Consider the following 20,451-nt stretch of genomic DNA (forward strand, 5'->3'; position numbering starts at 1 on the left):
ATATGGCTCGCGAGCCATAGGTTCCCGACCCCTGCACTACTGTATAATGTTGCATATCAGCACAAGGTTGCTTTTCTCCGCTTCAGAATCAGGTGGAATAACCTAAACTACAGAAAATGGTTGATGAATTTCGGTAGTCGAAAGATTGTCAACTAGAGCTCCAGTGTGAAAGGGGTAACAAATGGTTTATAAAGCTCCAAGGTCCATTAAAGAATGCATATTACTCACAGAGAAAATATTAAAGTGTAATGTGTCTGGGAAGCATGTATTTTTAACAGTTTTAACAGGAGAACAGTCAGAAGAGTTCTGCTTTCAGGCATTCCAATTCATTATTTAGAAGATAAAGTTATAAAAGGGTTAGTTTAAGTCATACCTTAAACTAAATAAAGTTAATGTACTGCTATACCACCCTGTAAGATGTGAAGATAAATAATGTTACATATTACTGAACAAGAGAACCAAAGTATTCATTTTCACTGTCAGATTTTACAATTCCTGTCCACTAGAACAAAAATTACTAAGCTAATGTCCAAAAAACCTGAACCTGAACATGATTTGTGCATCAGAAGTTAACAGTTTCAATGTTAAGTCAACGTACAGAAGCGATCAGAAGTCCTGCGGCGCAATTTGAGTGTCAGGTGCGGTGCATTGGTCCGGCACAGCAGCGTGGTTTGAATGGCGTGGCACATCCAGCACGTGATGGCTCAGTGATGTGATCAGCAGGTGAAGTGATATTTCTCTTTTTTTCATCGAGACAATAATAAAAAGGTTTTTTCATTTTTATTTAATTTTTCTCTGAAAGATAGGTCAAACTGGGTCGCAGAGAGACGGTAACCCAAAAGAAACCAGCCGTCATTCAGAGGCAGCTCCAACAGTAGACGTTGAGTTACACCTTACTGGGGGAGTCTCTGAATGATCTCATGAACCCAGACGTGGAGAGGTGTTTAGCGATACTTTTTTAGAGCTCTTTAAAATTAATAAAACCAATCTGTTATGCCTGCGACAGACTGGTAACCTGTCCAGGGTGTCCCCTGCCTTCGCCCATAAGTGGCTGGAATAGGCTCCGACCGCCCTGTGACCCCGTAAGGGACAAAACGGAAGAAGATGAAGTTGAAGAAGATAAGAAGATAATTAGATATATACAAACATGTTTCAGTAGCTCCAGCCACATGCATCTGGGGTGTCAAGCTTGTGAATACACTTTCGAACGAGCGTACAGTGGTCAATGTAGTCACTTTAAATAGTAGTTTGTCCTTTACCAGGCTTCATTTTGAGATAGAGGTTAAATTTTGTGGTTTACTGGTTCCGGATAAATGCAAATCTTTAATATTTCTCTAGATCCATAAAGGATTTTTTTCTTTTCATAGTCTTACTGGGGCAATAAAGTATAATAATAAAGCCAACAATCGTGCAAGTTCTCCCACTTAAAAGATGAGAGTGGCATGTCATTTTCTTCATTTTCATCAACTCTATAATCGTGGAAAATAAACATTTGCTCACCTACAAGCAAGCAAGATTTCTGGCTCTCACAGACATTTAATGTCTTCTGTAAGACGACCTCCACTCTGTCTTCCACTCGTTACCTACGTATATTAATGGCACCAATCTATATAAAAGACACCTGTCCACAACAGTCACACTCCATACTCCACTATGGCCAAGAAAAAGAGCTGTCTAAAGACACTAGAAACAAAGATGTTAACCTGCACCAGGCTGGGAAGACTGAATCTGGAATAGGTAAGCAGGTTGACGTGAAGAAGTCAACTGTGGGAGTAACTATTAGGAAATAGAAGACATATAAAACAACAAAAAATTAAAAACTATGCGCCATTGTGATAAGCTGCCATTGGTAAATGAATTATTCCGGCTGCATCATGAATTATATTGCATCCTGAATAAAAGAAGGCAGCCTTACTTATGTAGAGCATTTCATACACAGAATCCGTATATTGTGCGTTACAAACAAAGGCTATTGGTAACAGGATTTTTTTTTTTTTTTTTTTAAAACAACCTTAAAATAAAATAAAATGTAAAAAATGATTTGATCAGAGGAAATGTAGAAAATATAGATGCGGTTTAAAGTATTTTAAAAACCCTAGTGGCTACAACAATAAGCATCAGATATTGTCATTCACCTTTTGGCACATCCCTTGTTTGTCATTTTAAAGGTTGAAATAATACATATTTTGGCTCAATTTTGGTTATAAACCCTTTTTTTATTTTGAATGAATGTGCTCTTAAATTGGAATATGAAAATCATATTCTGCAGATTACAAGCTGCAAGTAGTGAAATATGCAGCCGAAAGGCTAGGTGGCCACAGCTAAAGGAACAAGTTCGCTTATGGGTGCTTGAACAACGTGCCGCCGGGAGAGGCTTGTCAACAGTGCAGTTGCGTCTCCACGCAAAGGTGGTTGCCAAGGAGATGAATATAAATGACTTTGCGGGAGGACCTTCTTGGTGTTACCACTTCATGCAACGCAATCGCCACTCTATCAGAGCAAGGACAACGATGTGCCAGACACTGCCAGCAGACTTCCAAGCCAAGGTAGACAGTTTCCGTGAGTTCGTTGCAAAGCATGTAACTGAGCACAGCTTGACACCGGATCATATTATTAACATGGACGAGGTCCCCCTCACATTAGACATTCCCATGGGCCGAAGTGTCGCAGAAAAAGGGCTAGAGAGTGTGAATATAGTAACAACTGTTGACGAGAAATCACGCTTGGTGCTGGCATGTTGTGGAGATGGATCAAAATTGCCACCGATGGTCATTTTCAAATGAAAAACAATGCCAAAAATCCAGTTCCTGTCACTTACTGTCGCCGTGAATGAAAAAGGGTGGATGGATCAAGAAATGATGGAGTTATGGCTAGCGAAGCGCTACAATGAGCGTCCAGACGGCTTTTTTAAAACACGCAAAGCTCTGCTCGTGATGGACAGCATGCGAGCGCACATCATGCAACAGTTCAAAGATAAATTAAAAGTTTTCAACTCCATACTTGCCATCATCTGGCTGGTGCGACTTATACTCCGCAGCGACCTATAGTCCGGAAAATATGGTATATCTCTGTCTGTTCCCGCTACCCTAAAAAACTGCAACACATGTTTTTATAGTCAAGATATTTTCTGGTTCTGTCAAAAAAATGTCTTTTCAACTGTTGTTGTATTTCAGTCAATGTAAAACTGGCTGACAAAATTTCAAGTTATTTGAGTTCAGTGGATGGGAGCTGTTACTTTACTCAACAGAAAAAAAAGGTTCTTATGTTCAAATAATTAAAACAAAATTTTTTATTGACATCTTGAATTGTTTAAGACATGAGCTTTTATTTTTAAACACTAAGTTACTAAAAAAAGATATCTTAAAAACTAAAATGTAAAATGTGACCCCCCCCCAGTACTTTTCAGTTCAGTGCATTTTAATTATTCATTTATTTCTTTTTCCATAACACAATCCTTTCATAAGCTCTTATTCTTTTATCAAGTTTCCAATCCTGCTTTTGCAGTTAAAAAGAGTAGACATCTTTCCCGTTTGAGGTTTTTTTTTAATTCTTTTTAATTTTCTATGTTTCCACTTTTTAGCTACAGCTTTTGTTTTATACTTTTATTGAAAAAATTATATGTATACATATATTTATAAATCCCAAACCTTTGCCAGAGGAATACAAAGTAAACAGAAACTAATGCATGAAACGGACATGAGTAAAACTGTGTGTTTGTGTGTGGAGGAGGAGGAACAGGCACAAAAAATAGAGAAAAGAGAAGTGGTGCTGCTGTTTTCTCTCCTGTGGTTCACCAAGCAAATGAAAATGGCTTTTAATGGGGAAAAAACAAAATGCATCTTCTGTGGAGAGTAGGAAAAAAAAAAGGAACAGTTTTGCTCACCGACGTAAATTGAATCCGAGGCAGGAGAAAGTTTGTGTGTGACATTGAACTGTGTGAAATGAACTGACAGACAATGAACAGATTGCAGAGTGAGCACGCAGCGTCTCTTTGGCCTATACTGCACGCTGCGTCTCCATGACACTTTACATGTCCTGCTGACACAATGCGCTATATATTAGTGAGACAGCTTCCTCTGTCGTGCTGTGCACAGTTTGCTCTCTAGGACTGAGATATGCACAGCTGACTAACTGATGAGTTTCTGAAAGGCTGGGTTCTGTTAAAACTGCTAATACGTTTTATTGACTCTCCACTGACAAGCTTTCAGCACTTTTTATTTGATTCTTTTTTTACATCCTCTCCGTTTTCCCTCCCTTTGTCACACAAACTACATTCACTCCTTTGCTGGAACAGTGTAGTGAAAAAGCAGCAGATATAAAGTTGACCGTTTTCTTAGGGTAGTTGTGGCACAGGATGCTGAAAACAAAACTCATCTCAGACTCATTTTACAAAATGCAACATGCCAAGAAACAAGTGTTATGCTACATGCACACACAAGCGACCCCTTCCACTGAAAAATCTTTGTAAACGTGCATTTATCGGGGTTTCAGGCTTCCACATTCAAAACTCTGTTGAAAAAAAAGCCTGGAGCAAGAGATGCGAGATTTGCATTTGACATTTTGCAACACGACTCTTCCAACTGTTAGCAGTAAACAGTATTGCATGTCCAGTGTGAACACCATGTGCTAAATGCATGTTCAAAATCATGGTTTTAGCGCATTTCTGAATGCCTGTCACAAATGTGGCACTAAATGATTGTTTTATTTTTTATTTTTAATAAAATATAATACATTTAAAGTTTAATCAGAATCAAAATTTGAACATTTTACAGATAAGTATTTCCTTGAAAAACCTTAATAGTCCTGTATATTGGAAAAAAAACAAACTTGTTATCAACAGTAAAAGATCCATTCATGTAGTTTCAAGAATGCATAAACAAACAAACAAACTAAATGTTCAAATTAGTAACCTTGTTAGGAATCCTGGTAATTAGGGTCAGACTAGGACAGGCATGTCCAAAGTCTGGCTGTGGGCCAAATGCAGCCTCCATTAAAATTTCTACTAGCCTGCGAAGTCCTGTCATAAAATCAATAATATTCGGCCCTGAGCACATTCTAAGTACAGTGATTTCTAGATTTTTGATTGGCTGAGTTATGTTGCAAGCTGTTGTAAAGCTGTGGCAACAACTTGACCTTCACAGCCTTAGGGGTCAAACGAGAAGAATAGTATTATTTGTTTCTCTGATCAAAACCACAAGTGTTTGTACCTCTGAATAAGATAATTATTTGTGTCATTTTCCTGTTCGCATGATTTACATTTAGAAGATTACAGTTTGCAAACCCATTTAAATCTGACAAACTGTTTTCGTCCATAGACGGAACATTTCTTTATTTTATTTTTGGTCTTTAAAAATGAAATTCACAGTAATCTTAGTAAAAACGTGTTTAGATATATTTCTGTTCTATGTGAAGAAATAAAAAGTATCCCATTGTAATTTTTTGTGAAATAGTTCATTTGCATTTCATCTAATAATAAGGGTTCAAAGAATGCTGGCTAAATAGTTGACCCTCACACATTTTTACATCAGGGGACAAGGATATTCATAGATTAGTAAATAACCAATGCCTAAAATAATTATCTTATTTGCTAAATCAAAAAAAAAAAAAAAAAATCAACCGTCAAGATTTGCCGTATAAAGAAACCATTTCAGGGATGGTCGTCTTTCGATGTGTGTATCCTAAAGCATTTGCAATAAAATGAGCTATTTAAAAAGTTCGAAGCAGCAATAAAATACACAAACACTCAAAAATAGGCCCCTTTTTTTCTGTTTACAAGTTATAGTACTTCAAGAATCCATAAAGAACACAACCTTGGTGGTAACAATGTCAAATAGGGTGAATTTTAAGAAGACCTGTGTCAGATAAATGCATCTAGACATTAAAGAAAAACACATTTATAAACAACAAACCACAACAAGAATCAAGTTTCTCATGCACGAGGGAGAGGAGCAAGAGTCACAGAAAACGTCTACCACGCTTCTCTTCTCAAAGGTTCTGCTTGTCCCTGTGCACCTTTTATTAAGAACAGAAGAAGGAGGTAACAGTTTCAAGACAAAGAGAAAAAGTTCATTAGGGGGTGTCGTATAATGACCCATTTGGTGGATTCTAACTTCAGACAGTATTCCTTATCAGCTAAGGACAGTGTGTCGTAAAACCCCCTCTTCCTAGCTGGGGATGAGAAGCAGATGAACAAACACAACTGTTTTCAGAAGAGGTAAAAAGGTCAATCTGAGTTAACATTTAAACATACATTTCACCAAATACATTTAAGCAATGATAATAATAAAACAAATTCCTTCACAACCTATCATCTCAATAGATAGACTTTACACTAAGATGGACTTTTTTTTCTTAACTAAATGCTTCATCTTACTTAATTGTATTTTATTATTTTACTATAAAGCTTCACATCTTCTTCACAAGTTGAAAAAAACTTGACACATCCAAAGTTACTGTCAAAGTTAAGTTTCTGGGTATCAGTTTCTTAGTTTTTCTCCATTTGTGCAGTTGATTGTTAGCCCCACAATGAGAGCTCTGCAGTTCTCGTTGGATAATCTATGCAGAAAGCACAGGGTGCCTGCAGCAGAGCTTCTAACGCTGCTGGAGGAAAAAGATGGATTCTAAAAATGTGACAGATGTTGGATAAAGCAAGAGGGAGACTGATTGATAACATTACATTTTTGTCATGCAGTCCATCTGCTTGTTTATTCTCTGGAATTCGGGTCTGCTATTACAGCATGTACTGAATGAAAAACATTTTCACCGTTGTCCTGTTTTTGTTTTGTTTTTTTGCTCATTTTTATCTTTGAGTTTTGTTTTAGACACAAATGATATTTTAGCACTTTTGTGATGGATTGATTTCTTTTTTTTTTGGCTTATACTTTAAAGTCAACGGTTTCAGAACAAACTAAAGAAACTGCAAAAACTTCAAGTTCCACTCCAATCATCTTTTGATCTATTTTAAAGCGTCCCAAGAGGTCTTTTAATTATAAATATGTTGTTTTAGCCAAAATTAAAAATCCTGTGACGTCTTCTAGGAAATAGTTTCTGCAGAGCAGCAGTAGTTCATTAGAAATTCACCTCTGAGTTGTGACTTTTGAAATGGAGTAAGGCAGCCCCTACTTCCCACCATCCATCTGTTTTACATGCTTTCCCACTAGCTTAAAGCCCCTTCAACCCCCAACCTAACATTTACTAGTACAACAAAAATGGTAAGTAATACTGGTGCAAAGAGAAGAATCTGTAAAATAACAATGCTGTCATTTCTTTCCCCCCCCCCAAATATTTCACATCAGTCAGACAACTTAGTGTTCAAGTGTTTTGTGTACTTGACAGTGATGATCCAGAGCTCATCCTAGTTATTTTAGCCACAGACTAGAAAGTTTGTAAGTCTTCGAAGCGATGTGAATGGCAGCTGAATCATCTTTATCTTCTGTGAGGGACTGAATTTTCACTGCACGTGTCGACAGGCTATAATTTCCAGGTTGGATTTGATCAAAAAAGTTCAGCGATTCAAATGGATTACGAAGATGTGAGTCTCACTCAGGAGGTCTGATGAGAAGATGAGGCAAAGTGCAGGAATGTTAACACCCCCACCAGATCAAGCAGCAGACATGGGAGGTGTTGAAAATCTGCCTCTTTGATATTGGCTGTTTTTTGACATCAGCATTCATGACATCTATGATGACCCATTTTTTTATGTAATGAGAGGATTTAATCAGGCCTCCTAAATCACATTTAATTAGACGGATTTATGCATCAGCTCTAGAGCATGATGTGTCATCAAAAATATGTTCGGTTTCAAATAGAGAAAGGGTTTTTTAATAAGGGCAACATGGTTTATGAATGGCGGAAGCCCATAACTAATGTCTGCAGTGTTTTTGTCGATGTGAAACCCAAGTTAAGTCCTTTGTACATAAATCTGAGTCAAACTATTTTCGATTTCTTGACAGGCAGCTTCTGTTTTTGCGTAGAAATAATCTGCTGCTCTCTGTGTTGCAGGCCTTTCAGCTACTGGCTGAACTACATCCTCTCCATCATGTACTGCAGTGAAAACAATCATGTCGGCTCCTACCTGGAGGAGACCCGCAGCTGCTCTTGCCCTTACGAACACCCCCCTTGCCAGAGTGTGATCCCCTGCACGGTGGGAGAGGGCACTTCCTGCGCATCATGCTCTTATGAAAACCGCTCCCGCTGCGCCACCTGCAACCACGGCTACATGCTGAGTCAGGGCATGTGCCGGAACGAGGTGCCGGACTCCACTGACCATTACATCGGCTTCGAGATCGACCTGCAGGATATAGAGCTGCGCTACCTCCTGCAGAGGCGTGACAACCGCATCAGCATTCATGGAATCTTTGTCAGCAACGACGTCAGGCTGAACAACTGGTTTGACCCCTCGTGGAGGAAGAGGATGCTGCTTACACTGAAAAGTAATAAATATAAGTCAAACCATGTCCACATGCTCTTGGGGATTTCTCTGCAGATCTGCCTTACCAGGAACAGCACACTGGACCCAATGCTATCCGTCTATATCAATCCGTTTGGGGGCAGCCACTCAGAGAGTTGGATCATGCCCATTGACCAAAACAACTACCCAGACTGGGAGAGGACTAAACTAGACCTTCCCCATGACTGTTATAACTGGACTTTGGCTTTAGGTAATAAGTGGAAGACATTTTTTGAGACTGTGCACTTTTACCTGCGGAGCCGGGTCAGAGGGCCCTCAATGAACGGAAACGGAACAGTGTATTATGAACCCTTGGAATACCTAGAACCGGGACAGAATCTCGGCTACATGAAGATAAACAGCATCCAGGTGTATGGCTATAGTATGCACTTTGACCCTGAAGCGATCCAAGACTTGATTCTACAGCTGGACTACCCCTACACTCAGGGCTCGCAGGATTCAGCCCTACTGCAGCTGCTGGAGATCCGGGACCGGGTCAACCGGCTCTCCCCACCTGGAGCTCAGCCCCTTGATCTCTTCTCCTGTCTGTTACGGCACAGGCTCAAACTGTCAACCACAGACGTTGCCAGGATCCAGGCTGCCCTCCAGACTTTTAGTGCCAAGCAGCCGCACTCCATAGAATACGAGACAACCAAATTGTGTAGCTAATAAGTGGGCAGATGACCAGGAGCACAGATGGAGCGGTTATCCCAGAGGCCTGATGATGGTAAAGAGCAATTCTGAAGCTGTTCAGTGGACAATTTGGGGACATTTTATATGTTATTGTGAGTCTCAGCAGTGTAGTTGAGATTCTCACATCGGCTTTTCCTATAAATTTGTACAACACCCTAGAGTTAAAGAGGATTTCACCACACTTGCCTCACAGCTTTTCACTCCTGCTGAACTTTGACAGATCATAACACAGATTTAAAGCTCTGCCATCACTCATAATTTGCCAGTGGTGCAATGTTTGCAGCTTACACAGATGTCAGTCACTTAAATGCATTAAGAAAAGCTTTTGCTGATAAATACAAGCAATGTAATCATCTTACAAACACATGCATTATGGTCTTTTTTTCATGATTTTTTTTTTGTTCTTTTGGAAATTTGATTCTATTTTTTTTTTTTTATTTTTTTTTTCCTCCATCTTAATATAGAACCCAGTCTGCTTGTTTCCTATGTTTGTACATCCTCAAAAATATAGCATTTTTTCAAAAGTCTGCCATGAATTTTATAAGAAAAAAACTAAAATAAAGTAAAGGAACAAGAGATTTACAAAGGAGAATTAATGTACCATAATCATGATATATGTTACATGTGCTTTTATTTTTATAATGCTGTTGTTTGTGATGGAAAAATTACAAAAACACTGTCTATAAAATGTAAAGTACAACTTTGTTAATACACTGAATAAAATACATTTTTATGTGTGGTCTATAGGCATATCAGGTATAATGGGGAGTCATAACCACAGTCATGATTACCACCAAATTCTATGGGAACAGTCTCCCATAAGTGGGTCAAAAGTATTGTATTTTACCACTTTTAATTGTTATTTGTTTCATTTTGTTCTTTTTTAGGGGTTCCCGTTGGATCTTAAAAAAACACATTTATAAATGTGAAAATAATACCTTAAAAATACACCAAAAACTTGAATTATTATATCTGACAATTACAAGTTGTGTTTTATGAGAAAATTTTCTACATTTATTTTGATGGCATAAAATAAATAAAGCGCAACAGAACCAATCGTAATGCACCAATATGCTGGTTGCACACAGACAATTTTTAAAAGAAAATGAAAGGCGCTACAGCGTCACGGCACAGACCATGACAAAGGCAAGAACTAAGAAGCTACAGTTTTGATCATGAAGAAATTTACATTTAACAGGGCATGGATAGATAAAGCGCTGTTCATTTTTCTGAATCATTGTCATTTTTAGAATCAATTTTTTCAATATTTTTGCATTTACTTTTGAATGTAATTATTTAATTTTTTAATGTGTTATTCAAAAAAAGACTACAAATCTAACATTTTTATGAAAATCCAAATAAAAGTGGGTCAACACAAGAAACACTTTTTATTTCAATTAAAAGTTAAGTAATTATCAATGGCTAAGTAAAAATTCATCATGACATTAAAAACACAAATTTTCTTAAAGTGTTTGTAGTTAAAAAAAAACAAACAAACTCATATTTGGTATTGGTTACCTTGGGTTTATGTTTATGCAGGTATCTCCCATAGCTCAGACGTTTACAGAATCATAGGCAAAAGTATATAAATATGATTCATTAATTAACACATAAATAAGGAGTCTTTTTTTTAAACATAGTTGTGTAATAAAACTCCATATGCAAAAAATGTGCTTTCAGAAGTAGATTAAAGTAAAAAACAAAACAATATCTAACAATGATCTAGTTAGACAATCCCCAAAAAAAAAAAGAAAAATGACAAAACAAACAAAACCAATGCCACAACTAGGGATGGGCCGAAAAAGTTTTTTTTCTGGCTGATACCGATAACCGATATTTCCCCTGCAACTGCGCCGATATTAGCCGATACCGATATTTAAGCGTCTATGGTAACACAAAGTTTAGAGTTCCTTTTTGTTTTTTGATTAAAATGCAAAACTTTTCTCATTCTGGAAAATCACATTGTACTTGAGCTTTTTAACATACAGCAAAGGATCTTCTATGAACAAGCATCACTTTAAAACTTTGTAAATATATCTGAAAACATTCAGGCCATTTATTGACTAATGGACATAATTCTAAACCATAAGCTTCCCATTGCTAGGGATCTATTAAGAACAACGTGTCCCTATCAAAACATAACATTTACCTGAATACAGTCAATTTCTGACTATGATGGTAAACATTAGTATCCCAATCGTTTAGGAAAAAGTACCCATTTAAAAAATAAAGTGTTTCTGAAAACAGTCAGAAGAATATCAGTAGATTTTTTTTATTTTATTTAGGACACAGATAAACTCAAGTTATGGAAATATCGGCTGACACCAATACTGGTACAGATATATTGCCCATCCCTAGCTACAGCCTTCTTTTTTTCCCTCTCCATTTTAATGACAAGTCCAAAACTGGTATCCAATTTTCTGCAAGAAGCTGCTGACGAAAAACGTAAAATACTTGGGCAATGGATTCAAAGTTGTGGAGCAAAGAGGAAAACAATTTTCGGAGTTTTAGATCTCCTCTTAGCTTTGGATTTTTGTTGACGGATGGCTGCTGGAGGGCGGCGGAGAAGGCACAGGATCAAAGCCGCTTATCTCAGGTGCTTCTCCCAGTGGTTTGCAGCCTGTTGTAATTTGCAAGGGGTTTATGTCTTACTCCAAGCCGTAAAATAAAAGCATAGCACTTTGTGTGCTCCAGGTGCTTTGTGCTACAAGTAGCATGCATCTCATACAGACATTGTGCGAGGCCTCTCTGAAGTTTAACCATTTCATATGATAAAAGCAAGCGGTGTGGAAATGCAGCTTCAGAGACCCGGATCGCCTAGAGTCTTACCAATCACACGTTTAGACAGCAAGAATGCTTTCAAGCCGGAGTTGTCGGGAAAAAAAAGAAAATCGCTTTTTCATGCCGGAATAGTGAAAGGATCAAGTGGAAATTGAGAGCAGAGAGTGCAAGTTTTTTTTTTTTTTTTGCATAACCAAAAGTTCCGAAAAGTGTTGTAAGAGAAAGAAAGACGCTCTGATCCTCAGAGGAATTCAAAAACTGCCTGTGCAAAGAACCAGTACCGAAAGCTCTAAAACCCACTTAGCTATGAACATTTAGGAAAGGTTATAACTTGTATTTATTTATTTTTTTTGTATTTTTATTGTTAAAAAATATTTCACTAGAAATACCATTAATATTTCCTTCTGTTCTGCTTTAGTTCAGTCAAAACTTTTTTTCTAACATTTCCTGTCTGATATCAGAACCCCAACTATCATTGGGGCAGACAGGAAATCCCTGTTCCAATGTTCCATTGAACACATCTCCCATCATGCACCAGTATCTGTCATTCTATATTTTATTTTTCTCCAAAAGACATTTAATTTGATTTCACATCAAAGTTTAACGTTTTCTAAAAGTCACAGATCCACAGCAGAATGGAAAAGCAAGAATCCAATTTTTGGACACAGGGCAGATATTGACCATACCTTGAAGGAGCTTCTCAATCCCCAAACGCATCATTTAAAATAGATCCTGCTGACATATAAATCTTTGGTAATTTGCTCTGCTGTTTTGTAAAAATAACATATTAATTGAAATTTTATTTTTTAACTGAAGTCAATCTTTTACACTTTTGTTTTCTGTTTGCATAACTTTAAATCTACTTTAAGGGGTAAACACTTTTCCCTGAAGTGCTGGTGCTTTGTGGAGCAACAAAAGCTGTAATGGCTGTGTTCAGATTGAGGTGTGTCAAACAACACAATCAGAACAGTAGGTGTAAAACATGGTCCAAGGACTTTTCCACATCACATAACAGAGTTCCTACCTGTAGGTTCATTGGAGTACAACAAAGCCAGGATCTTTGTGCTTGTGGAATTTGTCACAAGTTGGGAACAAGTTTGAAAAGATTCCAAAAGGTCATGTTCCATGTGGTGCGTACAGATTGGTCTACTGCATGTTTTCTGACCTGCACCTACAGTCACAGTCATGACCTAACAAATATAATCTGTTAAATTTTCTCCCTTTAACTCTGAAAAAGCTATACATATTTTATGATCCTTAAATCCCTTAATACTCATTTATTCATCCATTATTTACTGTGTATCTGCTTCATCCTAAGTAGAGTCACACCAGTCCGGAGGGGCTATTCATCATAGGTGGAAAAGCAGAGCATACCCTCCACTAGTGGCCTGTTCATCACAGGGAAATGCTGTTGATCCCTATTCATCATCTGTCATATCTATAAAAGGAAGGGGAATGATTCTGGATTTTAAAGTTTACAAGGCATTTTAGTTGGCTCTTATGAATGAAAATTTAAATACTAATGAGTTTGGAAAGATCACCTAATGACAACCCCTTAAACGGAGGTTGAAAGATTCTCCAAGATCTTTGAGATTTTGTCTGATCAAAATGTTTTTGTTTTTTTTAAATTGAGTGTCCATCTCCATGTTATGGCTTAGCTGTCTGTGGGCGAACACAATATTTAAAGATCGCTGGCCACTGGAGAGCCCAAAGAGAGAAAATGTTCACACACATTTTTTTCAGTGGGCATGCAGTTCGTCGCGAACACATCAGTAAGGAGCCAGTACACGCACACCTTACTAATGTTAGGGCCACTCGTCACCCGCACATCACAAGTGTATAAAATTCACATTATCCGGACAAATATTTCACGATACCCTTACCACACGCACAACAATGGTAGGCAATGTTTTTATTACGTCCCATAACCCTTGTGCTATCTTAGATGACCCCACCCTTACATTTACGTGTTCTCCCTACCATGACAAAGGTGGATAAAGGTGGAAAGATTTCATGTAATCCATGGACACCAGTGAAGATAACAAATGATTGAAGAAAAAAGGTTCAGCGCACTGTCTAGTGGGGTCTAGATGACCCAACTCCCAATGTTAAAGTGCTTAGGATAGCACAAGGGTTAAGGTGAAGGCAAAAGGAAACTGCAAGGGTACACATCCACTCCCTTGAAGATAGGGTCTGCAACTATTGCAGGATTACCATTGCAACAACACATCATCAGTAGGGTAAAACTAACCTGTCTCACGACAGTCTAAACCCAGCTCACGTTCCCAATTAGTGGGTGAACAATCCAAAGCTTGGTGAATTCTGCTTCACAATGATAGGAAGAGCCGACATCGAAGGATCTAAAAGCGACGTCGCTATGAATGTCACTACAACCCACAACCTAACCCGCACCTGTCTACAGCCCTCCAAGGGTTTGGACAACCAAAAATGTAATGGCTTAGTCAATGCTTTGGTTTGCACCTACTTAGGAAAATACTAAAGAAAACAAAAATACTTAATCACCATTAAAAACAACACAGGTCTAATTATTTGGGCTAGTTGAACGGCAGCAGGACCATAGCAGCTTGCAGTCAATAAGTTGCTCACAAAGTTATATATATAATATATAACTTTTTCAGAAACAAATATGTTTCTGTTTGTCGGGAAGCTCCAGCTTTATCAAACTATTTTGCAATAAGACAATTATGGAAGCTACAGAAAAAAACTGAGAATCATTCTTTTGCAAGCTTTAAATCTTTCCCCATGTATACTACCAAATCTAACATGGAGTTAATTATTTATTTTTATTTTGCACTTGATCTTAGCTTTTAAGATGTTTCTTTCACAATAAAACTGTCAAACTGTTTCTACTACTGACATATGCTGCCTCAGTAGCATTATTCTCAGTTTTGTTGTTTGCCTCACTTTCTAGTTGAAGAACAATCTGAGGCTTTGAACACGTGCTTCATGGTTCATTTAACAAGCTGCAGTTTTATAAAAATTCTCAAAGTGACCTCAGGACTTTCAGCTTTTTCTCCAGTAGAAAATAGAAAGAAATAAGCAGTCCCTATTAAGCCAAAGTAGAGGCACTAAAACATAATGCTAAAGGATGAAAGGAAAAGAGCACCATCTGCACAAAGTGTGGTGGGTGAAGGTGACAATATCATCATTATCTCAATGCCAGATCCTCAGAGAAAACATTCCCACAGAAACTTGAAGTAGGCGGTGAGATTTGATTTGGTAGCCTGGCAAACGCCATCTGTGAATTAAAAAACTCCAATCTTAGGAAGAAAGCACGCCACTTGAAAATTGAGTTACGAAGGATATGGCTATAGGCTTGGTGCAAAATATCAAAGCTGTGCAAATCTTGCTACAGAAATTTTCTTTCACTGCGCCATTCCGACATAAGAAAGCCCTGGCGTCATATAATTGTGGCCAGGCACAAATCCCAATTATTTGTTTCTTCTCCGTGATTGATTTTTAAATGGTTGGCACTTCCGTGAACTGAAAAGGATGCTACCCATGCGTCTCTACCAAAACCGAGTTCCCTGATTGGTTAAGATGGTTCAACCTTCAACTCACATCTGATGGTCATGCATTTTGTGCGTAGAGGCCAAAATCTGACTTAAAAACTTGAGTAGCGATGCATGAAGATGAGGGTTTTGAACGCAGAAGCCAGTCTAAACTTTTCATTGGAAGTAGTCGCTGGAATGCGTGTGTACGAGCCCCATGGCATGAGAAATCAATGAATCAATTTATTGATTGATCAGTTGGAGAACATAAAGAGCTAATTCCGTCTGAAAATATAATTAGAGCTACATTTAAAAAAAGCTATTTGCTCTGCTAAAAGCAAATGTGTTGCTCAGACAACTCTGCCAAGTTATCTAAAGACACGACTTGAAAATGTGAACTACAGGGGGGGGGGGTTCTTCAGTTCATCAAATATCAGGGTGATGCAGAATGGAGCAGAACAGTGAAGTAAAAAGATTAAAACGTCAACTTTAAGAAATTATGTGCTAAGTTGGCTTTACCCTGTCCTATTAAATGCCTTGAAAGCTGCATTAATGGGAAAGGTTTCACGTCTATGAACCCACAAAGAGCTGTCAGTTCACTCTTAGCTTCTAATCCCCTTCACTTCACTTATATATTTGTTTTCCTTTTTTTTCTTTGTTTCCAGGCCTCACTAGCTCTTGGCTGTCAAAAAAAGCATCAACCAGATAGATAAAATTTGACATCTCCTGTGAAGAGGTCAAACAGCTCCCAGAAAGGCCAGCTCACCCACAACTTTAACAATCACCCGTAGGAGCCTTAGGACTCACATAAGCACTGTTTGTGAACAAAGGTGAGCCTTCTTCTTAACCCAGGCTGATCCCAGATGTGAATTAAATCACCACACTCACCTAAAACAATACAAAAGGATACTGGATAGGAAACCTTGCTCAATGGAGATAAAATTAGACATTTTATAAAGATCTATATACCCCCCTAGCATAAAGTAGTCTAGTGTAGTATACTACTTAGTCTATACCAGGGGTGTCCAATTCCAGGCCTCAAGTGGCCTATATGTTTTCCAATCAACCTGCGGTTGAAACTCCTTATTGGCTAAACACACCTAATCCAAGTAATCAACAGCAGATGAGGCAGGGTTTCTGGAAAACCAGCAGGTTGCCAGCCCTTGAGGCCTGAATTTGGACACCCCTGGGGGGTATTCCAGAAAGCAGGTTATGCTAGCTCCCACGGTAAATTTGAGGCTAAGGAAGTTGATAACCTCAGCTTTCGGTTCCAGAATTGGAGGTATGTTTCAGGATATGTCAAGTTGCCATAGTAACTCATGCTCTGAACATAACCTGATCTGGAGCAGGTTTAGTTGAAGGTTAGTTTGTTTTGAGAGCGGTGAAACAGCATGGCGTGTCCATTTGAAGATTATTTAGTGGATGAAGAAGCTCAGATAATACTTTTTCCACCATGAGAGGGTGATAAGACCACATGTGGATGTTGGAAAAATAAACTTTTTCACTTTGATCTAACTTAATTATTTGCTTCAGTTAAGATAAATCATTTTTTTGGTTAAGTCAGCTTAAAAATAACACGTAGTTATTAGACATTTATTTTACTTTCATTCAAATTAATTCAATCAAGTAGGTGTAACTTTGGTGCTGCTGTTAGATCGGCACCGCAAGGGATTGTGGGATACCCTTCCCTTTGCCTGTCTGAACAAATTTGGGTTTAAGTGTGGGTTTTTGACCAAATGTGTTTAGTTGTTTAGCTGTTTTACTGTGTTTTGCCGAGTTATTTTGTCCCACTATGCTTACGTCTCTGAACCATGAGTGAGAGTGAAGGAGAGGATGATGAGTTTATAAAGCACCCCTACCTTTTTGTGATGTAATGATTATGATGGAAAATTCTTTAATCAATTTATGCACTCCGTGCATTTTTCCCCGTCCTTTTTATTGTTATAAAAATGAGCATATCTGAAACGGAAGGAGAGGAGTATCAGACCACTGCAAATCTACAAAGACCCGACCATCCGTCTAAACTTTCAGCTCAAACAAGAAGAGTCTTCTCCCTGATTGAGCTGAAGTATCTGAAGAAGTATTGAGATATTGTGTACTTCCTACACCACACGTACATGATTTATAGTAAACTTGCTAAGTTTTACTTAAGTAAAAGTTCACTTAATAAAATAAATTTTAAGAGTACTACTTTTTGCTAAGATTTCTATGTGTCCTTAGAAACAATGACACCATCTCAAAATGGCAAAAAAAACAAAACAAAAAGGAAGACACATTGTAAAAGTAACCAAGTTCTTTCAATAAGTTTCACTGGGTTTAAACTGTTGTGAGGATTTGTCATTTTCTTGTCTTCATTTTTTGGTTTCAATCTTTATTTATTTATTTTTTGTATCCTTTCAGTTTTAGCACACCAGATTTGAGTGAGCAATCATCCACAGCTGTTTCTGTTCTAGTCGATTAAACCTCTCCTTATTTGGGAGTCTGGTTTATATTTAATCTCAGGGAAGTCATTTGTTTGTCAGTTATCTGTGGCTAGTTGGTTTCAACTTATCCCCAAGTGTGTTTTAAGTTTGTTTTGTTTAAAAAAATAAAAATAAAGACAGTCATGTTACCATGTATGTTTAAGCTTTAGTTTTAAAGTTTTAGTTTCCACCAACAAGTTAGTCGTGTTCAATGAATGTATTGCTTAAGGCTCATTCATAAGTCTTGTGCAAATTTAGGTTTAAAATATGACAAGCAGTTTTTTAATACTCTACATTATCTCTACACCTAAACAGTGAGAAGGAGTAACTGTTTTAAGAATGAGCTTAGGATGAAACATGCTAATGCTATGGGGCAAAAAAAGCAATAAGTTAAAGGGCCTATTTTATGCTTTTCAGAAACCTTTTAGAATAAACTATATCCATATAATATATTACCCTCTTCAGTTTGGACAAATTTTAAGACTTTTAAGAGCGCCTTGTGGTCGTGAAAATACGGTACCTTTGGAACACTAAAGGACATTTTACAAAAATTAAATATGAAGTATTTTTACAGCTCCTTTTCCTAACCAGAAGTAAGCCGACTCGATCTCTGAGGCACCTGCGCCTTTCGCTCCATGTGAATGTCACCCATTTAATGACGTCAACCTAGAGTCGGCCTCGGCGGCGGGTCTGCATCTCGCCCACGAAAACAAGCAACACCCAAACGTTTGCAAAGATGCATAGTGTGCATATGAAATGAAAACGTTTTTGCCAAACACCACTAGCTCTGTGGAGAAAGTGGCTGAGTGTGTCAGCCTGGGGGGGCGGTGCTGGCAGCACAGACCTTTGCTGGAAGGGGCTGTTCCTCTCACAATGTGAGAACCCACTTGTTTTCATGGTTTGGGAGGAGGCTGGTGCTAAGACAGAGTGGTGTTTATAGAGAGGAATAAACATTATATCACACTTACAAGCTCAAAAAAAGAATTGTCAAGATGGTGTTGCATCAAGCTAATAGTTCTATTAGATGCCACCTGTCAATAAATCCATCAATTTCAGCTTCATGACATTGCTTTCTAGAATTAAAAGAAGATTATAACACATGTTAGGTGAGGTACTGTTGACAATGACATGTTTAGCTAACCTAAAAAAGTGTGTATTTGGTTGTGTACACGTGCTTAGCCCAGAGCTAACTGGGCATCACCCTAAATAGTATATTTGCATTAAGTCTGGTAACGGTGGGAAATATTGAAGGGGTGCTCTTTCTACCGGGTTTTGTAGGTGCTCTCTGGCCAGACATTGAGGGCTGGTTGTATTATGATTCTTATTATTTTGTATAATATTAATATGTAAAGCAAAAGGTAGATTGCTTTAAAATATATTTTTTTATAAACACAAACCGTCAGAATGCATGACCCAATCACTGCTTTCTAAAATGAAGGTGGAATGTGTAACTTGGTTTAATGGGTGGCTAGATTGTTGATTTATATTACAATTCTATTTTGCAGAGAAAAAAAAACATTTTCCCTAAATGTTTTTTTTTTTTTTTTGACAATTTCTGGTATTTCGAGGTACAGTGAGATCCATATTTGAATATCGTTCTGTTGAATTTATTTTTTGGCCTCTGGGATAAATTTAACAAACTTTCTATTTCGGCATCCTTCAAAAACTTACATTTCAAAAGAGCTCATTGAACAACTTGGTGTATTTTGATTTTACTTTGTAAAATTTAGCACTTACTGGAATTTTTTCTTCTTTATTTAATAAAGAAAAACGCTTAAATCGTGCTAAGGCTTTTGGATTAAAGAAAGCTAAAAGCAAATGTCTGTGATTTGAAATCAAACTTTTGAAAAAGGTTTAGAAACTGAAGTGAAAACTGAGCTATTTCTCCTTTGAGCTTCGAATGGTCTGTCAATGAAAGCAAGAAAAACAACACAGCCCCAGTTCTTATTAAGGCTCAAAGTCGGTTTCTCTGATCCTTTTTCATTCTTTAAAGAAAAAGAAGATGAAACGTGATTGGTAAAAATATGCTAACCTAATTTTTTGTTCTTGCCTCTATTATCCACCATTCTTTGAACATCACAGTGTGCCCTCTTGCCCAACCTAGTTATGCATGCCAGGAAAAAAAGATTTTTGTGTTCATTTTCCTTCCAATTGCTTATGATAGCAGGAGTGCTGTGGTTTCCTCTGGGGCCCAGAAATGCTCATTTGAAAAATCGCCCAGACGTGCATGGAGGTTGCCAACCTCAATTTTTGATGCAGTAGCTCATTTTGCGTGTCTTCCTCAGGAGTTGCTGTATTGCCCCACCAGAGGCCTGGCTGCAGCTGCCCAACAATTATAAGAGCTTTCTTGTGCACCTGCCCACTGCTGTCCAGTCTGCAGGTCTGCAGGTCTGCTGCTCCACTCCAGGCCACAGAGCAGTCAGAGCTGATGCCCCATGAATTCTGAGAACTTTCCACTCCTCTGGTTTTCTTCAGATGAGAGATTATTATGAAGGCAACAGTTTTATCTGGCTGTTTATTTTCTGTTTTATTTTTTTAGAAAGTCACCCCTAAA

The 20,451-nt window shown here is 37.9% G+C and overlaps 1 protein-coding gene across 2 annotated transcripts in view; it reads left to right on the forward strand.

The window, feature by feature from the left end:
* LOC101162995 (BMP/retinoic acid-inducible neural-specific protein 3) overlaps positions 1-9,892 on the forward strand; it is an 89,605-nt gene extending 79,713 nt beyond the window's left edge. For both annotated transcript variants that reach the window (XM_004068210.4, XM_020702537.2), the window contains exon 8: positions 8,002-9,892. In XM_004068210.4, coding sequence (XP_004068258.1) covers positions 8,002-9,118 — 1,117 coding nt within the window. In that variant the 3' untranslated portion in view covers positions 9,119-9,892. The remainder of the gene's footprint in view (positions 1-8,001) is intronic.
* The last annotated feature ends 10,559 nt before the right edge of the window (positions 9,893-20,451 follow it).

This window comes from Oryzias latipes, chromosome 4, assembly GCF_002234675.1.
Source record: "Oryzias latipes chromosome 4, ASM223467v1".
Classification (NCBI taxonomy): domain Eukaryota; kingdom Metazoa; phylum Chordata; class Actinopteri; order Beloniformes; family Adrianichthyidae; genus Oryzias; species Oryzias latipes.